At 37.2% G+C, this 21,921-nt stretch overlaps 1 protein-coding gene across 1 annotated transcript in view; it reads left to right on the top strand.

Annotated features, from left to right (window-relative positions):
- LOC131037601 (zinc finger CCCH domain-containing protein 24) overlaps window positions 1–21,921 on the top strand; it is a 139,885-nt gene that overhangs the window by 49,794 nt on the left and 68,170 nt on the right. The window contains exons 3-5 of the mRNA XM_057969784.2: window positions 8,633–8,725; window positions 8,827–9,234; window positions 9,464–9,536. Of these exons, the coding sequence (XP_057825767.2) occupies window positions 8,633–8,725; window positions 8,827–9,234; window positions 9,464–9,536 (574 nt within the window). The remainder of the gene's footprint in view (window positions 1–8,632; window positions 8,726–8,826; window positions 9,235–9,463; window positions 9,537–21,921) is intronic.

The following is a 21,921-nucleotide window of genomic DNA, read 5'->3' as shown; positions in this document are numbered from 1 at the left end:
ATTTGATCATTGGGAATGATACCTCCCTATGATTTGCATAATTGAGATGGTGAGAGATCCTTTGAAGGGTTGCAGCTGAGAGTGGAGGATAAATTCAATCCTTCACATTGTGTGTATTGAGTTTTTATTGCATCTTCATGGTAGACGGGGTTGGGTGTATTCAGCTCATCATTATTGTGTGACCCAAGTGCATCGATTTCTATTGAGGAGGCTAGGCGATTCTCCTAGAAGCAATTTGAAGGAGAAATTAGGAGGTTGCAGGTTGTATAGCAGGTCTGAATCAAATCGAACTTCACCTCCCATACCCACGATTTTGTTCAATATCACCTTGCTTGAGCATTGAAATCACCATTTGATTATAGCGCTGTCATTGGAGAAGGTCAACGATGATATTCAGTGGTTGAAAGGAGACTTTATTGCTGGCAATCAATTGTTATCAGTCATTCACATCTGCAGCAGGGGCGATTTGGAGAATAATTCGATTTGGCTCAAGGGAGGCTCCAAAAGACAAGATATTGCTTGCTTCTTCAATCTCAGATCTAGGCGATATTTTCCAGATTCATTTGGCATTAATATTTACTTGTATTTCAGTTTGTATGCATGAATCTATGGCTGCCATGTGTCTTCAGACATTTTGAAAAATCATTGTTAAGTAGCCAAGTGTTTTGGCACTTGATTGGACATTTGTAATCAGCCTATTATTTCTAAATAAAGGAGAGATAAGGTTGCATCTCATTTACATATTGTTATATGGTTGCATGTCAGCTGTTTGTTAAAATTCCAGTCAGCTGTAGGTGTACAATTATTGCATATTAATTCATGTAATTGCATCGGGAAATCCAAAAACAACTGTACTTCCATTCTAGAGGATTGTCCTATTGTTTAGTAGCTGTTTGCAAGTCATCTTTTGATTGTAAGCCGAAGTTAATGCTGTCAAAACAAGTCTGAAGTATTATATCAGTCAAAACTGCATAACATGCAAGGTTATTCAACTGTCCAGAAAACCGCATAACACGTAGTTATACAGTCTAATACCTTTGAACAACAGATTGAAGGTTAGGAAACAATTGTTTGTTGATATTCCTTGCACACTTTCAGTCATATATGAGTAGGGGATATTACACCATGTATGCCTATAAATCTTCAGGGAACTCTCAAATCAGTTAATGTTTCTCTTGCCACATATATTGGTGTGAGTGCAATGCATATTTGATAAATGTGACAACATTTCAATTCACTACAAGCATTGTAATGGTCTCTGTTGTCACAAAAGTTTGCACCCTTGCCGAGCTATCAACTTAGCAACCTCGTGAAACATGGAAACAATCCCGAAGTGTGGGACGTTGCACAAAGGGGTTGAATCTCTGGAGAAGGCCAACTTCCTTCACCATCCAAGTGTAGGTGTTGAACCAACTCAACACTCCAAATTCTACTTCTAAACCTATCCTAACAGCTTGCAGAGGAAAATGTAAGAAGGAAATGTTAAAATGAAAGGAGGTGATGCACCAAGATAAGGGATGTTGCTCTCTCCACCCCAAAATGACACAAAGAATCGATTGAAATACCCTGGAGATGCACAAATTTTAGTGGCATGAATGGTCCCAAACGCATGTATGGAGGTTAGAATTTGTTGAATGTCAAAAGGGGAGAAGGTTTCCCACAAGTCACACTTTGAATTAAGTTAACTCAGCATATACATGAGAGAAAGTCATAAAACATACACTTATAATGAAGGTAAGAAAATACACACACCATGCATAAGTTGAGGAGTGGCAAGAATGATGATTTCAATTCATTCTCAGGCCAATGGCCAAACCTATAGTTGTAGAAATGCAAGAAAATATACAAATCGTCAAGAGAAGTGAAAAAGCATGAAGTAGCTCAAGCCAGTAGGGAGAGAACCCTTTACAATGAGACTTAACAACCTATATATAGCAAACTGGTCATAGAAAAGAGACCAATGGTCAAGGAGGGGAAGCCTTGACCCTGGTGTGCGTAGAAGAATGTCAGTCCGAGAAGGCAGGAAAGCGAGGAAAGGAGGTCCGGAAGTCTGGGGTTTTGGGATTTCAGGGTCTGAAAGGAAAGGGAGGAAAGGAGATCCAAAATTCTCGGGTCCAGAAGGGAAGGAAGGGAAGGAGATTTGGAATTCCAGGGTTCTCGGATTTTGGGGTCCCAAGGGAAGGAGAGAAGGGAGGAAAGGAGGTTCGGTATTTCGGAGTTCGGAAGGCGCCAACAAACTCCAAGGTACAAGGGCAAGATGCAAGGGGAAAGCGGAAGGCCTGAAGCTTGCCTCATAATGAAAGAATGCTTGAGCATCTTCATGATTCCCTGTCTTGGCGCTTGATCAACTGAGGTAATATTGGTCCATGGAACGTATCTTTGATCAGTTCTCGCTGATGGACCAAGGGTGTCATAAAATGACAACAACCTCTTTTGCATTTCACATATTTTTGTAGTATGTGGATGGATTATTAAGTATGTTATGTGCTTGATGTTATATCCCTGGTGTATAGTTTTTCTAATTTGTTGTTTATCCTAGAAAGTTGACTCTATACCAAATGGATAGGCATCAGTCTTCAAAACATTTAACAAATCACACTCTTTAAAACAAAGCAAAATCTACAACTAGTAGTTTAAAGTTAGTTTTGGTGTTTGTGTAGTTCATGATTTAACACTTTTACAAGGGAAATATAATTTGTTAGTTTTATCATTTAATTATTTATGTGAATCATTTTTATTTGCCCTCATCTTGTATTTCTTGCAATGATATTCTCATTGACTATATAAAGAGGTCTTATGTAGCTAGTTAGTCTTTGGCCTAGTGACAAGAATAGGGTTCAAGCATACATTAGGTATAGTTGTTGTTACGTTTATGTTACATTTTAATTTGTGTAAAGCCCTATTAAGAACACCTCTAGGAATATTCCTCGAGTTTAAGCTGAGCCCGAAGTGTGGGAGAGATTATCCACTCTTGTCAATTGGCCTTAAACCCTCCATACTCTTTTGATGAACCCTCGTTTTACTTTCTCGAAATCCCCTTTGGCCCTAATTCTAAAATTGTGTTTCAAGACTGTGAAGTAGTGGTTTTGGGACCCAACAATCCCATTTCATCCCCTCAATGCAATTGTACTTTTGGGTGTTAATAATTTCTTAAGCCTTAATTAATATTTAAAGGATGTCTTTTAATGACAACCCCATTAGACCCCCCTCTTTTCATTCCTAAAATCCACTTTCCTAACACTACAAGCTTGCCAAAAAATTGCCTAAAGGTGAAATTCGAGTTTGAAAATTTAAGATGCTTTATCCCTTCCACCAAACATCTTAGAACAAGGGTTCTAAGGGGTAAATCTAAGTGAACCCCAAAGTTTCCTAACCGTTAATCTTCTATTTGTCTAGCTAGGGTTCCCCAAACAAGATATTATCATTTCATGGTTAAAAGAGAAGGTGATGTGGCAACATGTGGTTTAGAGGATCTCTTCATCCCTTCATTCTTTCATTGCACTTGTAATCTACATACTCATTGCACCCATTAGTACATCCATGCATTTGTAAATTCTATAAACGTCAAGAAGATCTATATTGGCACAAAATAATGGAATAAGTTGAATTACATCTGTTAATCTTAGAGGATGTTGGATCTCAAATCAGCAGATTGGAGGATTCTAAGAATATGCCAAATTCTATCTTTAAATTCCCCAACTGGCTTGGTCAACTATAGAGTTATTAACTCTCTCACTTTCAGCTCTGCAAGACCTAGGCAGGTGTACCTATTCACTAGTTGTTCACTTAGTGCTGTTTATAGCAGATTGTGTGATTTTACTCAAGCTTGACTCCTACCTCAGAATGGCATTGGGTTCTGGGATAGAGATATAGCAGATGAGTTCAAGATTGTTGTTTAATGGAAGCTATTCGGTCTTTGTTATCTATTCTATAAATCTAAATGTCTATGTTACTCCTATTCCTACCTGATATCCTAATGGAAACTATTCTATTCTTGAAAGTAAAAGTGTAATTGATCTGAAAAGGTTGTCACTCTCAAATGATCAGTGCCTTACCTCTTGTTGGGCTACAGAGTCTAAATTTCCACCAGGACTTAATGTGTAACTCTTATGGGACAATGTTTAAACCCACCCTTTGGATGAATCTGTCAGTTATCCTTCCTCCAATAGATCTGTTTTAATCAACTTTTGCAATAGTTTGCCTAAATGAGTTTAACCCCTATCCTAGGAGACCATTCAGGGAACAATTATGTTTCACAGGCACTTCTTTATTGAAACTGATAACAACAAGGAAATAAACTTCATATGAAGATTTTAAAGTAACCTTATCTCTTTGAGATAATACCACAAAAGAACTGCCTACAGGAAAGCATTAATCTGTAACTCTATAGAAAGAAATGCAACTGATTATATTGATACAAGTTTCTGTAAGTACAAAATGTCTCAAAAGTTATTATTCTGAAAATCTTATTCTAATCTCCTCTTCTTACAAAAGTTTATATATATATATGAGACCAAAAGATGCCTTCCCGAAGAGGTACATCCTTTGGGACGTTTGATTATATTTTATTAACCACTGGAAGCATTTAATTAATCCCAACATGTTTATCATTAGTGCAGCGCCTTCGGGTTTCGTCCCTTTGAATATTTCAATCTGAAGTCTTTTTTACTTTATCGGCGTAGGTCTCCCCAATCATTCCATCAGGCATCGGCACAACATATTCATCTCTCTTCTGATGGACCAAGTCATCCTGATGAATCCTCCCTCGGTTGGGTTTTACTTTTGCCTTTATGTCCATCGGAACAAGTTATTCTGATACATCCACCTTCTATCCCTTTGTGGCATTCTGCCCATCGGGCATCGGCACAACTCCGAAAATGTTTCTCCGATGATGCATGTTACCCCAATAAGTCTTTCTTCGTGGTCCGCACCTTGCTTCCCTTGTCGGGTCATCTCTTCGGGCATCAGAATGACTCAATTTATGTTTCCCTGTGGCTTGGCGACATAGTTTCCTTTCCGCTTTTCCTATCTATTGACATATGTCTTCCTCTTCTGTCCATCGGGTATTGGAATGATTGTTTTTACCTCTTCCCGATAATGTGCGTTATGTCGATGACATCACCTTCTTGAATGTCAATCCCATTGGGCATCAGGATGACTCTTTTTCGTGCCTGCCACTGATTCGATGACTTTGCTGTTTTGACCATGTACTCCTTTTTATCGGTGAAGGTTATACCGACAACTTTATCTGCTATCGACATAACAAATTTCCAGTGCTTCTGATAGTGATCCCTATGCCGATGATTCCGCCTTCCTGGTATGCTTCACTGTAACCTTTCCCGATGGATCATCATTTATCTTCTCTGTCGCCCCAGTCAGAATAGGTTTTTCCGATAACATTGCCCATATCGCCTGACCTCATCGGGTATCGGGTATCCTTAGACATTACACTCATTATTCTCATGATGAGTGATGACTATGGAAGCTATCAATAAAATAGATGAAAGACAATGTTGAACCCAGTAAGATCGAGGCATAGATTATTCCTATCTTATTGTGGTCCCAAGGAAGAAATACAGATCGTACACAAAGCCTTCAATAGATTATTGTTCAAGAAATATGTAAGCAAACTAATAACAAAACTAATCATAATGAAGAGGCACGCATGAGTCACTAAGTGCAAAGGGTGCGATAGTGAGATACAACTTCTCACATCAAGTCCTACTGAAAGATATGAAAGAAGTGCAGATCCATCGATCATATCAGATTGGAACAGTTATTAAGCTACAGGCAGTAACATCCTTGTTCTTGGTGGTATGCATCGAACCATGAGGACAACGAATAATAAGAAGGCTAATCGGTAGCAATGAGTATAGCGTTGAGTTGATGCAAACATTAATTAGTCAATAAGGATTATTAGTGAATAATAGTCAAGTTCGATTTTATTAAGCCAATCGATGGAAGGAATATGAATGGAAGGGGCATGACCCTTCATTTCACAGCCACCCAGTTGTTATAAAGGGAGGATTGTGGGCTACCCCAAGGGGAGGGAGGAGAAATATCATTGCTCAGTTTGGATGGCTCTACATGAGCAGAGTCAGTAAGCCAGATCGCATGAATACATGGTTTAGTATCAGGAATAGCAGCATATATATCGCATAAGTGACAAAGAATTATTTCAGAAACCGCGACAGTACAGCCTACCCATCATTGGGTCATTGCCATTACAAAGTTAATATATCAACAAAGTTAATATATCAGACAAGCTATCAGTTTGGGTTGATTCAGCAGCATATAATTTGCATTTGTTATAAAGAGGATATCTGGGACTGCATATAATCTCAGATCACCCACAAATAAAAGTTGCATACTTTTATCAATGTAATCATTAAATCTTGCATGATTCAAGACTCTTAGCAATAGAATATTTCAGATCTATGTTGTACACCAGATTGTAGTACAATCAATATATATATTAGTTCGCAAGAATCATATTCAAATCAGGAATAGCACTTTCAGATCTGCAGGCATCATTAACTCTATCAGTCATTACATATCCTCCATTGTCAAATCTGGGAAACTTATCAAGATAAGTTCTTTCTTCCAAAAACTATTCTTAGCGTTATGAGTTAAATATTGCAGTAAAATGTCTTCGGAATTAATGAAATTATATTTATAAATGTATTACAATTCTCACTTTAATTTAGAAATGTTGTTTCAGGTCTAAATAAAGGTGAATCCCAAATGGGGACATTACAATTTTCTTCCAAAACAAACTCTCAAATCTAAGAAATAATAAAAGAATGCTCAAAAGAATTTCAAAAATACTCATTACAATGTTGTAAACCTGTATTTGTTGTCCTAGCAAATTCTAGCAACAAGTTGTACTGCAGAAAACAATCTAATCTTTGTTAGCAGTGATAAAATACCCTGGTTGCAGGTTTTTATAGCCTGTAGCCATGACTCACAAACCCTTGGCTGTGGGTTTGTACCTCAAAAAAGTAATTTCTGTTGTGGTTTATAAAGGCTCTAGCTGTTGCAACAAACTAGTTGTGATTGAAGCAAAGTTGCATGGAAATGGATACGGATACAAATACGGATACAGTATTGTATATGGATACGGCCTTTTTTGAAGAACCTCAATATGGATACGGCTGGATATGACATTCATGCAAAACACATACACATATACTTAACACAATTTTCCAAGTTATTAGAGGAGATTTCATTACTTCAAAAGTAATATAGACACATAATTTCTACATAAATAATTATAATTTACAATATACAAAAATAGTAGAGTTGCATTGGAAGATAACCCAAAAATGGGTCGCTGAAACAGAAGAACATTTTATTTGTCTTTCTCATTTGTTGTAGGTTTTGTTTATACCAATTTTTTTTTTTGAAAAAGCATGAATGAAGTTTTTTTTTTATTAAATTTGGGAAGCTTTATGTCAAATTTAAAAAAATCAAATCACATAGTATCCGGCATGGCTGGAAAATCAAGGATTTTTGGACATGCGTGGGTACAGTATCAAATACGTATTCGGGCTGTATCGTATATGTTTCAGTTTTGGATACGGGGATACACACACCCAGGGAGGGACAGAGGAGTTTCCGGCTACATAAATTTTTGTCATGATTTTCCTATAAAGAAAACCTCCACAAAATTGCAGAAGGCCCGTGATTTATAGAGAACAAAAAACATGATTTTTCATCCAAATTAGCCTTGGATTCTACTCCTATCTTGGCTGTGATTTCATATAGAAAATCTTGTGTGATTTTCAGTAACAAAAGTCTGCAATTTTCTTTTAAACACTAGCTGTGATTTTTATGATTTCCACTGCGAATTCTTGGAAAATTCGTACATGACCCTCGGAAATAAACCATGCGATTCTTACAGCAAAGATTCCTTTACTGTTTCCACCTAAAACCCCACAAATTCTTATTGCAACAAAGAAGGCTTTGATATGATGGAGAAATTTTCAAATCTGGATGATTATGTCTTAATTCTAAATAACGTTGCATAAATCATACAATAATGAAATCTTTAAAATGTAGAAGTATACATAGATAATTACAGCTTCAAATCAGTTTTACATTTTGATTTCTTCCAAAAACTTACAAAGCAACCTCCACAACTGATGTTACTCACAGCTACACGGAGTTTTACCGTATTCAGTATCTTACAATCTTTCTATCTTGCTTCTATCTTTATACTAATTTAGCTAAAAATTCTTATCTTTCAAAAACCAGCTTTACTTACAAAAAGTATCCTTATCCCTTATGTAAGTATCCTTATCCCTTATAAGGATGAAATGGAAGAAAATTGTAAATCACTAATGCTTATCTACACTTTATTAGACTAATTTAGCTAAATAAAAGACGTTCACTTTAGTCCTTAAAAGTGAAATGCAAAATAGACTAACTTGAACCACTTGAACCTTCCACACGTTCACACTGAAGTTGTGCAGAATTCCTATCCAAGCTAAAAAACTCAACATAAACATGGTGAAGTGGGGCATAGAAGTATGCCCTAGATCAGTTTATTTTATTTTATCAGGAAATTTCATATGTACTCACTGGAAAAGTATTGTGTCAAGTGATACTTATTTTTCTGTTTAATGAGCAGGAATTGCCATATTCAAATGCTAAAAAGAAAAAGGGTGCAAGTGTTGGGTTCGTTACATTCTCCAGTGAAGAGTATGTCATGTTAGCTACAGAGGTATGCCTATGCATTGATATGCTTGTAGATGATACTCTTTATTTGTTTGCTCCTCCCTGAGCTTTTCTTATCTAAGATTTTTAATGTGCTCCAAATGACAGAAATTGAATGGGCATACTATAAACAAACAGCAATTAAAGGTTGCAGATGTTCTTCCACGCTCATGGGAGAAGCAAAAAGCTAAACAAGTAATTGAAGAAGAGAGAAATCACCAACATGTGGATGATTCTGATGCATCAAACTCTCAAACACTGGAGACTGAGGAACTTGGTGATGGAAATACTATAGACAACCAAAATATGGTTACTGATGGATCTATTGTAAAGACAAGGAGTGTCTGTGATGAACTTGGTGATGGAAATACTATAGACAATCAAAATATGGTTACTGATGGATCTATTATAAAGACAAGGAGTGCCCGTGATGCTGTGACCCCTCTTGCAGATATGCCCTATGAGGAGCAACTAAATCAGAAGAAAAATTCTGTAATGCAGATCCTTAAAAAACTGGTATGTTGGTTTTCTTTTCTACAAGATTGTTTATTAAATGTTTATATGCACTTTTGTTCTTACTGTATGTGTCCATAGGAAAGTTCAAGAATTTATACCATTCTCGTATTACTTAACTTGGGTTTTATGTCACAAGAGAAATTGCATGCAGTCATTTGGAAAACAAATTCTTTTTTATTGCCATATTGTTGTTCTTTTTCTAAGGCTAAATTTAGGAATTTCCATGCAGGCTCGGAATGCCCGCAAGGCATGTCCAAGTGAATTGGCACTCCCTGAATGGATTCTTTCTGCAAAGGAAAGAGGTGATGGTGCCTTTCTTTTCTTACTAAAAGCTGTGAAATTTTTAATCTTTTAGAAATTGATTAGAATTACTTATTGTAGTTTGCTTGGGGATGGTGTTAATTGGGAAGAGAACTTTGAGAATGGTTTAAAATCCTGAGAATCATATTTTTTTGAGGATCCAATTTTCTTAATTGCGAAGTATCAGAACTTGAATGTGCCATCTCATAGAAAGATTATAAAATTTGTTGTTTTTAGTTGCATATATTTTGCTTGGAAAAAAATGATTTGAGAATGGTTAGAAATTTTGGATGCCATCATGATTTAGCTGCTTGTCTCAAGTTTATGGTACTTCGGCAATTCTTAAGGCCTTCCTGTTAATAAACTTGTTTTCTGAGGAAAGTAATGGTTCTTTTTCAATAGAATAAATTGCTGAGTAAAAATGTTTTACTCATCATTTATTCATTGATGAGAATTTTTCTTGAAGATGATGAAACTTACTGATGATTGTCTAATGCTACTGTCATATCTGTTCATATCCATTTAGTAACAATTGCCCATGAAGATCAGTAATAGCTTACCTCTTTCAGTTGTTTTTTCTAATGACATTTCAAACATAAGAAGAAAAGTTAAAGGTTTGATTTAAGGATTTTCTTCTTCCAATTTCCTTAATTTTGAGTTAGAATAAAGTCCACTTAAATAGTGTTTTGTGGTTTCTTACAGGACACAACAAATCCATCAATCTCCCTTATAAGTTGTATTTACAGGTCTCGGCACTCATTTGTAGTTTCCTATATTAGTAGTATTATCCATTAGAATTTTCTTGGTTTGATCTTGTTTGTAGTCTGTAACCTTAAGGCATAAAGTAGCCTCCGTAATCTCTTTTGGCAAAAGTAGTTATGGACATTTAGTTTCTCCTGACAAGTATATGGGTGAGCCATGATGAGTTAAAAAAATTAATATGTGAACAACAAACAAACACTGGGTGCAGAAATTATATAAAAAGGTTCAATAACACTATCTAAGAAGATATTAGAACCAATAATGTCCAGTGCAAAAGACATTGGGTTCCCAAAATAATCACGAATTAGCTTTATTTCTACAATTTCATATAAAAGCACACTGATTTGAAACAGATCTGTTTTGTCCAAGTTGAGGGAACCAACCAGCACAATAAGCTACAGCACTTTGTAAATATGTATCTTCAAAGCCTTTTAACCTGTAAAATCAATCATGTTTGATTAAAAGATAGTGGAAGAGAGGGAACATGGGGTTTCCATCCACCATCACAATCCTATTGATGCATACCACCTGCTATTGCAACAGTTCCATTTCTTAAGCCTGTCAGCATGTCAAAGATGGATGTGTGGCGATATATGGATCTCCATGTCACTGATTATAGATTGCCATGACTCTACAAACACATCTAAACTAAAAAGGAGTGCTTAGTATTTGTTCATGTTTCGGACAGATCTTACCCCACAAGTAATTTTTGATGCCAACTGGTCCATGAATTCCTTTACTACTTTTCCAAGTGAGTCAGTTGGCCTTGATTGTGGCGTGTAACCTTCTAAACATATTGTTCTTGAGACAAAATAAAATAAAATATTTGAAGACTTCAATTTAAAATTTACCTCCATTCTGTGTAGCATGTATCAGGTGAACCTTAAAGCCTAAAGGGAGTTCCTCCGACATGAGTATACTACAAATACGCCTGTTTTGGGCAATTTTGATCTTGTAGATTCATAGCATATAGCCAACCGAGGCTAATGGAAATTGCTGAAAATAAAATCTAAAGGCAGAATGAGTTTTGAGAATTTTGAAGTTTTCCTTGGCAATTAAAATCAATAAAGTCCATGGCAGCATGCTTATGCTCTGATATGGTCTTGGAAGCCTGCAACTAGACTTCGGATCTACATGGATGACCTAAAGTAGGTCCAATGGGACTAGCCAATACAGCAGTTAAGAATAGAAAGTTCTTGGAATTGAGAACCTTAGAAGCAAAATAATAAAATAAAAATACAAGACTAAATAAAGCATCGTGCCACTAGAAAATGGTAATGAAGGCTGATACAAGGACCCCAAAGCATGTGTCAGTGAAGACTGGTAGGAAATCTTATTGAATACCCTTGCTTGTGTTTGAAATGTAGGAATTGTCTAAGTGATCACCGGTCATTGTGAAACACTTGATAATGGTCATTGGGGAGAATCCAAGGTTGGAGAGGCCATGCTAAGAGATCCTAGGAGTAATTAAAGCACTCACTCTAGGAAATCCCCTAACATTCAAGGCTGATGTAGCAGAAAAGAAACTTGTAATATGAGTTTGTCTTGTGGTCAAGGTGGTAGCTAGTAATTAGTAGACCTATGTTGCAAGAGTGGGCCTGAGTCATCTTGATGAGAATGAGCAAAGCCATGAGGTTGAGGGAGACTAGGTTGAGGAATCTATCAGTAATTGTGTGTTGAGAGAAGCAGTGCTTAACTGATCTGTTAGCATTTATATGCAAAGTATTAGTATCTAAAGGATCTTTTGTGTTGTTTGATGCTAGTTGGGCTGGAAAAAGAGGTGATCTGTGCTAGAGGGTGATGACCTTGCAAAGAAAAAGAGCTAGGCACCACTGATCTAATTTATGAAGAAGGTAGATTGAGAGTTGCTTGTGTCCCTCTAGACTCGCCTATTATAGGGGATTTGTGTTAGAGGGTGAAAGCCTTGCAGAGAAAAAGAGTCAAGAACCATTGGTTTGAATATTTGGAGAAGGTAGTTTGAGAGTTGCTTGTGTTGCTTGAGCTAGTGATACCTTCCTTGGATTTCATAATAAATGGGGCCTTTGAAATTGTTCCTTGATCTTCACCTCTTGGATGGAGCACAGATGGAGGATCTGATCTTTGATGAAGGTGTTAGCCACTTTTACATTGGTGGTTTGTCATTGATGTCAATACTTTTCTGGAAGTTACCATGTCCATTTGCTTGCAGCATGACAATCTGAAATGATACAATTCTGTATCTTCGTGAATTGTTCACTGTATTGATCTGCTCCTATGAGAAATAACAACAGTATATTATTAACCTGAGAAGATAGTTTTGTTTCAGAATAATACAGTGATGAAGTGAGCAGTATATTTTTGTTCAAAAGGATGATGCAATAATCAGATTTTCTTATCAAACATAGAACTTAAGTATTGTTTTCAATCTGCATAAAGTATAATTGGCAGTAATACTGTGGAAAGATTTTCAGATTGAAAGAAATCTTCAGACCTGTTTTTGTTTGTCATTTCTTCTGGTTGATTGAACTATTATTGTGTAACTGATTGCCACTTGTCTTGCCATGGTTCTTTGGAATTTATATCAATGAAAGCCTCAATGTTATAAGACAAGCATATCGTTGATTGTAGGAATGACAAAAGTCATCCATGTAATAAGGCAAGCGTTTTTGTTATATTATTTGGTTGGGTTAGTTATCAGTTATAGGTGGTGGTTTCAACTGCTGCTTATCTTTACTCCCAGTAAAGAGAAGGATGAGAACATTCCGAAATATGATGCTGAGATATGTTAAAAATGGGTTGTTATATTCGGTTGAAGTTTATTGAAAAGGCTTTTAACCGAAAGAAAATCGGTTATAACTTCTTTCTACAACAGTATTTGCATTCTATATAATGCAAGGACGTGTATTGAAGGGGGAGTTAGTGATAGTGATTCTTTGGAAAATCAAATAGAAAGAATATATGTTTGTTGCAGAGATTCAAATTAAGTGACCGTGACAAATACTCTTTTCAGATAACAGCAGTATGAATAAGGGTAACACTATAGAAGTTTGTTAAGGTTTTTGCAGTCATGTTTCATTTGTGAAATTATTCCAAGAGACATATGTGGAATGTTTTAGAATTATTCTGAACAAATCTTGATTGCAGATACAGGTTGTGAAGTGTGAACAAGAGCAGTGACATATTGACATTTTATTGATGATTTTTCAATTCTGAGTTTGTATTGACAGGGGTGTTGAAGATTGCAAATAGTTTTCAGACTATAGACATCTTGTTTTGCAGATTTCTAAGGGCAAAGGAGTTCAACAGTATATTATGAGTTTAAAATTTAATTTGTGATAATCTGTTTATACATGTTCAATACAGTGAATGTAATGATTCAGATCAGAAAAACTGATAAGTTGTTTAATCCTTATATTTGATGCCTTTAGGATTTCTGAGTTGGTGCTCAGATCATTGAATTGTGGTTTTGGATGAGTTGGTGCTCATATAAGGGATTTGGTGATTCCTTGGGGTTGGTGCCCTAAATATTGTGAGGCTGGATTAGGACAGTAGATCCTAGCAGCATTACTCACTGTGGTTTTCGAATACTGGGTTTCCACGTAAAATCTTGTGTGGTTGCATCTATTTAAAATTCAGTTACGATTACTTTTGGTTTTCAGATTGAAGTTTGACAAGTTGAATTAAAAGTTAAAATTGATTAAAGTTTAATAGTTTATATCTACTACTGATTCCCCCCCCCCTGTCAGTAGTAGAATTGTGTTCTACAAAAGGTTCTTTTGATCAATTTCAACCTGTAATTGGTGAGAGTAGACTCTCAAATGGCAAAGGGGAAACCTCAAGCTGTGGGTCCAATGCTGATGGAGAATGTGAGGTTGATGAATAATACCATCCACTATCTGTATGAAATGCTTGGTATGGAAAGCTAGCGTGGGGTTGAGCAACTCAAAGAGGAGACCTAGGTGGTTTGGATATACTATCTGTATATTTCCTCTTTGGCAGTTCTAGTGATAAAATTCTTAGCGGGAAGGAATAGAGGGGGGAATTTAAGGAGTAGATGAAAGGGAGTAGCCAATCAATAGAAAGAAGAACCGATCTAGTTTCCGAGGGGGGAATTTAAGGAGTAGATGAAAGGGAGTAGCCAATCAATAGAAAGAAGAACCGATCTAGTTTCCAAGTACCAACAATGCCGATGTCTAGTGGGCACTAGGGAAGCAATGGTCTCAAAATTAATCGCTGTCGATGGAACCTGTGTCTACATGCTCAGTTAAAACACTAGGCATACCAACACAATACAAAGAACGTTGAAGCACAACATAGAACAATCAACGAGAATGAAATCAAGCAAGTGATAAACACACCCTGCAATTACATCATATAATATCAAATGCAAAATTGAATAATTTATAAGTTTCTGTAAGTAATAATAGTGACATCTACTACTAACATTATCTAATTCTAGATATCAGTAGATGTGTAATTAAATAATCTGCAATAACCAATAATGTTGAATAAGGTAATATAATTGCTAATAACATGATATCAGTGAAAACAGTGACACTGAAGCACTACCACAGGTTCAAACATAAAATCATAAGATATGTATCTAAAATATACAAGTTGAATATCTAGATGGAATACAAAACATCATTGATATAGTTAGTGTCAAAATCAAACAGCAAGGTAAGGCACATATGTTTATGGGCCTTACATGCCATCCCTGTCCCCGGAATGCTGTGGAACATAGAAAATAAGAGTATTTTGAATTTGTCTAAATTAATCTAACCAGGTTTCTTTCATGGATAAAATTGTACCATGGATGTTATTTTAACTATTTTTTTCTCATGGCCTAAATAAATGGCAAAGATTTATGGGAGATGATTATTCAACTTCTCATTCAAAGGCATCAATTCAACTTCTGTGATTTTGGGAATTGGTGGGAAGAAAAACTAAATTTAAACATGAAGAAAAAATTTCAGGAAAAATGCACCTTCACAGATTTGAATGCTTGTGCTACATTATGATTGCGTCAAGCACTGCAACTTTGCTGATTGCCTTTCTCATGTCCAGTTACAGAATTATTGTTTGCAGATGGCCATCTTCTTCCTCCATTGACATGAATTGAGTTTTTATTCGTTTATGTTCAATCTTTTGTCTGCTGTGATGAAGTCTTCTGCTGATATTTATTTTCTTACAAATAATGGAGATAAGGAAAATACATGGAAAATTTGGAGGATTGAAAAGGTGTGCAAATATTTTGCCTTATCTCTGATACCAATGTGAGGCCAAGAGATGGATTGTGAATGAATTTGAAAATGAAAGACTGAAATCCAATTCTCATTAACTTCAACATTTGTTACAAAGTACATATTTATCAATATGAAACGACTTTTCAGTTCATTTTCAAGGTGACCGTTCAACCTCTATTGTATTTTAGTAATAACAATATATTAATATGTTATTACATCTTTTACCTATACATAGGATTATGTAAAATAGTGTTACAATTACTGCTCATTCTTTTGACATTGCTTGACACTTATATTTTGGCATAGATACGAGAATCAATTTCCAAGTATGAATTGCTTTTGCATTTTGTATATTGTTTTTCTATTATTTATTCATGCCCATTTAATTTATTCCATCACAAGGAGATTGTTCCTTTTTAGATCTATCTGTTGTTAGAGCTTGTTATTATGAAGATTAGTTGTTTGATCATGCAAGTCTATGAGTATAATGTCCCTTATCAATTCTGATATAAACTTCTGATTTTCTTGGCTTAGATATTTCGTCAAACACTTAGCTAGCAAGTTCTCAGTTATCTGATCTTCGTTTTAGTTTGGTATAAGGAACATTAGACACTAAATTTTTAACGAAAGATCATTCATAATGACTTTGAAAGTGAAGTGTGACAACTATGTAGTGTTAGACAGCAACCTAAGACAATTGAGGCTCACAAACATGGATAACTACGGACTGTCATTATGTCAAATAGGTGTCATACAACCTCAGAAACTGATCATATAAGATGCAACCATGTTGGTGTCTGTTTTATCATCTACCAAACATTAGGATAGGATACCCGAAGGCATTCTATCCTCTCCTGAAAAATCACTACTGATTCCAAGGTCTATATGTGCGAACAAGCGACTTTAGTGAAATAGCTTCTTGGGTAGTGTATGCTGAAAATCTCAAGGGGGACTTACGTTTAACAACTGTCTTGAACTGCTGGACTTAGATGGATTTAGCAATTTTTAGGCTCTCTTTTTTTTTTTTGATTTTCGGGGTTTAGACTTTCAAAAGAAAGGAGAAAAGAGATAGGGTTCAAGAAGGCTAATCTAATCCTATGAACTATGGAGACGGTATCAATTGGGTGCCCTCGAGAAACCAAACCTTGCTTTGACACACTAGGGACAACTACACAAAGCCGGTGCAATCTTCAATGGATTTTGCTTATGATTAAGATGTTGGGATGCATAGAGGATGAGCTTAGGCTAACTTTGCACTGTGAAATGGAAATCATCCATTCACCAAAAGTATGAGCGGAGGTACACCATCAATTGACACTTATCAAATCCTTCATTCAAATTAACAACAATGAAAACAAATCTAGATTAATTTTAACTAGGTGTTGAGGAAATTGAAACCATGCAAATCATTCAAACAATAGAGATTACAAAGCAAGCGCACATGCAATATATTATCTGGAAATGACCTTACGTAACAATACATCAAAAACCTCACACACACTAAATGAGAGGAGGTAGCCTTATATAGTTTTTCAAAAATAAATAAATGACCGAGATCAAACAGTGATCAAGGACCAAGATTGAAAGCTATAAACCCTAATTAGGGTTTCCCAAAACACTATCAGCTCGAATGAATAAGAAAGTGACATGTGGCACAACTGCTAATCTCATTGAGGTGAGTATCCACTTTCCTCTTTCACAGATTCGATGTACCTGGACACAATAAACTTGACCTCCTCCATGGTGACACTTGGCAAACTGCCAATCTGGAATTCAATGATGTCCACATCATCAGTACATGTGGCGAGGATGCTTTCCCACTCAACCGCTTGGGCAAGAAAATTTTCATCGATGAAGAGAAAGTTTGCTATCTTCGAGAGATCGCCTTTGTCAATCATCCCTGAATCCTTGAAGAAACTTGACTGAATCCTGGCTCTCAGGTTCTCTGCTTGCAAGTGCTTCTCCCTTATACTCTCTTTCTTCCAAATCTCGGATGCTACATGAAATACTTTGCTCAAAATCTCTCTGACACTCCTCTGTTTCAAAGCACTTGGTCTCGGATTTCTTCAAAACTTCAATCCGGGTAACCAAGGCGTAATACCAGGTGCTAAAGTCGTACCTGTATCCTGCCTGCATGATACCTGCATCTACCAGACTTCTCTTTGACAAACCTCAGATAACCTTCAGATGAGGAAGTATTTCATCCTGAATTTCCTCCACGTCCTCCCAATGGGCAGCTAGATCCTGGATACGACTGACCAGTGAAGAGGCCGATTCATGTGACGATACTAAATTCTCTACCGGTATATCTGCACGTGCTGAAGCATCTGAAATCCACTCCTTGGCCTGCATGAATGTACCCTTCATATCCTCATAGTCCTTCATCGATTCCTATTGAAGAGGCTATGGAGGAGTAACCGGGATCTCATGGTTAAGTGGCCTGGTGAGATGGATAACATACTTTCTCCATTGCTGGTTTTCTTCTTCAACCCTTCTTTCTTTTCTCTTTCTCCTAGGCTAAACTTGCCTTCAGAGCGTTACAAGAGTCATCGAAATACTGGACCTCTTGGTCTTGGGTGGGCTTGCCCAGCTCTATGGTAGTGATCTTGTAGTCATCTGCAGTGACGTTGTCCCTAGTTTTTCCTTCTTTAGGCACTGCTATTTGGACTGTCCTGTATCCTGCATTGTCTCTCTGGATTAAAGAAAACTTTCTGGCGGGCTTAGGCGGTTTAGCTACAGCTGGCTCATTTACCTTCTCTAGGAATGCTGCTGTAATTTCTTCAGAACAGGCCTCCTTGGGAACGTTGGCCTTTATTCTTTCCCTTAGCCAATCCAGGATAGTTGACTGCTCCATGGTGTTCTGGTCAAATCCATCATCTGTCCCTCCCAGGTTTGTAGCTATGCCATCCAAGAAGACTACGGGAGATGTAGGTGTTTCAGTTTGCTCTCTGTCTGGACTTTGGACAAGTTCCTTCATTACTTCCTCAACCGAAGGAGAAGGCACCCTCACTTCATCATTAATCATGCACATGTTCATCTCCTGCTCCCCAACTGCATTCTGATCGGGCACAATAGAAGCGGCACTTAGGATGGACTAGCCTTCGCTGGACTCCTTTCTTTCCCCTACAATCTTCTTTCCTGTGACCTTTACGGAGCTTCCAACCAACTCCTTCCTCTTCCGAGACCCAACACTTTCTGGATTCCGGGCATTACTTGCAGAGGTACAAGGATTGGTGGACAAAGAATCATCTACTCCCATCAATTCGTAGGTCAAGGTCACACCTTTGGCCTTTAATTGCCTTGTCCTTTCAGATGTCCACCACTTCGAATACTCAACCACTGTCCTCATGAGGTCTGCTAGATCCGATTTTTCTTCCTCTGTCCAATCTATTAAAACTAGTGGTTGATTTTTCATCTTTTCAAAACCTGGCTGCTGAAGCTCTGGGCTATCCTTTACTTGATCGGCAACTCTGAATACCTCTGTTGCCCTCACCTTGTTCAAAGGAATTCTTGACCAGAATCTCTTCTTGATCTCGAAGCTATCGGCTGCGTTAGCCCAATAATCTTCTAGATCGGCCCTGTGGTCATACGTTGTCCCTTCGACCTTCTTTATCCTATGGAACGGATCAAAATTCCTTCTCTCCTTGTACTGATAAAAGGGATACTAGGCTAGCTCCTTCTTAGCTGTCGCAACAGCTTGTGTCGATGGACATGTTTCCAGCCCATTACCAATTGTAAGAGAGGAAGTCCCTGCCTTCTTCTGTTTTTCCCTCTGAATTACCATATACTCCTCCAATTGCCTTAAAACCTCGAGTAACACAACTCGGTTGGTAGGGTAAGTTGGAAGCTTGTAGGGAGGCCTTGCGAATCCTTGAATTCTAAGGTAAGTGAACTCTAGATATTGGATATACCAATACCCAAATCGACTGATGAAGTCCATAGACTCCTGAGAGAGTCTCTGTTGTAGTCCACCTTGCAATGTTCGAGTGATGTGCATGAGGAAGGTATCATTCACTCTTTTAAAATGGAACTTCTCTTCCATGTGGAGCTGGGGATAGCAATCATACACTGGAAACTGGTTCTCCTTGTTCCCTATTTCTCCTCTGCAAGTGAGGCCTCTGTATCTGTAGGTCCTGGCCAAGGAATAAAATAGGTACGAACTCATGAAGAAAGTCCTATTCGCCTCTAGGTTCCTTAGCTGACTATCTAGGTTGTCGCTAATCATCTTGGCCCAGTCTATCATTTTTACTTCATTCATTATTTCATTAATGAAATAGTACATCCATGGCTCGAATGGGGCTCCCTGAGGATTTCCCATTATTCTGTTGAGCAGGACGATCATGTCTCCAATGTCCTCCTTGAAGTATGCTCGCACTAGGCTCTTCCTTTGAAGTTTGGAGGTGCCCTTCCTTGGCTTGTCCAGCTAGGAATTGTTGACTATGGCATCATATTCCTCCACCTGGTCCTGATACAGACTGCCAGCTTCATCCTTTGTCACATACACCGCATTGTGATACTCTGGTGGGGTTGTAATGTTTAGCACATTCAACCACTAATTCAGTGCATTGCATGGTGGGGAGAAAACTAGCAGTGTGCACGATTCCGCTCATCATCATCTTTCGTGCGATTGTTGTAGGCACTGTCCAGACCAAACATTCGCTTCTTAAATTCCCTCAGATTGATGTGTCCGAGGTTGGTGTCGCTAACATTTTTCCATTTTGAAGTCATCCTTGACTCCGGAGGAGCATCTTTATCCACTTGAAATTTCATAATGCCTAGGATCTGCAAGCAAACAATGAAAATTCAAGTTAGGAATTAATTTGAAGAAAATGATGGGGCTGCAAAATGGCTAATTGTCGGAAAATTTCTTCTTATTCTCATACTTAGCCAAAAAAACTGAAATTTCATCTTAAAACCCTTCAATCTTCAAGGACGATTGTGATCGTAAATCAACACCAAGTGTTATAACTCCGAAAATATCTTACTTAGCCAAAAAAAAAATGATTTTCTTCCCCTAGAAATTCAAGTAAATTCACTAAAAATCATTTCTCAAATTCTGAAAAATACTCAGAAAATACATAAATCTGCATCATGAATTCAATTTCACCTTCGAATGGATAGAAGTAAGGCTGGAATTTTCTCAAGAATACTCAGAAAATCCAGAAAAGATTCAATAATTCTCCCTTACACTTGCTGGCTTCACTCACAAATCTGCGGATCCTTCGTCACGAAATTTGTCCAACCTCCAGCAATATCGAAACTTTCTCCAGATGAACTCCAAACTGAAAGTATTTTACTATGCTCTCCTTAATAACTTCGAACTCCTTGGTGTAGAAATGAAGTTACAACGAAGTATTTGTAAAAAAAGTTGAATCATCGATTAGAAACACTTAAAATCTTCCAACTCACGTTTCCAAATCCAGCTCGCATTTTGGGAAAGTATTGTCATGTCCTCTAGTTCGAAAATCTTTCAATAATGCAAGTTTCTATTTTGTTTTCAGTTGGTTAACTCGAACTAGGCTTGTAAAAAGAATGTCTTCAAAAGATTCTAATTTAGAATTTAGTTCGAAATCTTTAGTAATCCTCAATATTCCCTTGAAAAGAAAACTTTCCATTTTGGTTTCTAGTTCGAAATCCTTATCAATCTTCCAATATTCTCCTTTTGAAAACTTTCTATTTTGGATTTAAGTTCAAAATCTTGAAGGATTTTCATGACATCACTTGCATTCTCGTTGATTTTGTTTGACTTTCATGTTTAGGTGGACTTTTGAAGACTCACCTTCATATTCATCAAACTTTGGCGGACTTTCCTTACCTCTCCAAGGCATGGCTGACTTTTAGTCAACCTTTAGTCAACCAACAAGAACCTACTCAGCGTTATCAAGAAATTGCTAGAAAGGAGTCCGAGAGAATGGCACACCCAATTGAGATTCGCCTTATGGGCAGACAGAATCAGGACCAAGAACGCATTAGGAATTTCACCTTATTTTCTGGTTTATGGTCAAGACCCAGTCTTCCCCATGCAACTCAGGATCCCGACCTTGAGATTTATTCAGGAGTACATGGAAGACACTGATGCTGTTCAAGCCCGATTGACGCAGTTAATGAATCTGGAAGAAAAGAGAGATCAAGCATTGGAAAACTTCGCAAAACACCAAGGAGTGGTGAAAAGATGGTTCGATCGACAAGCTAGAGTCAAGGCATTTCGAATTTCAGATCTTGTCTTATACTGGGACAAGGCACACGAGAAAAGAGGAGAACATGATAAGTTTGATAAGCTTTGGAAAGGCCCTTATCAAATTTCAGAGATTTTGGGAGAAAATGCATTTAGGTTGAAGACTTTAATTGGAGAAGACATCCCATTGCCTGTCAATGGGAGATATCTCAAACATTATTTCCA

Source organism: Cryptomeria japonica, chromosome 11, assembly GCF_030272615.1.
Source record: "Cryptomeria japonica chromosome 11, Sugi_1.0, whole genome shotgun sequence".
NCBI classification, from domain to species: Eukaryota; Viridiplantae; Streptophyta; class Pinopsida; order Cupressales; family Cupressaceae; genus Cryptomeria; species Cryptomeria japonica.
The sequence above is the reverse complement of the archived record's forward strand: the minus strand, read 5'-3'. Positions and strand labels throughout refer to the sequence as shown.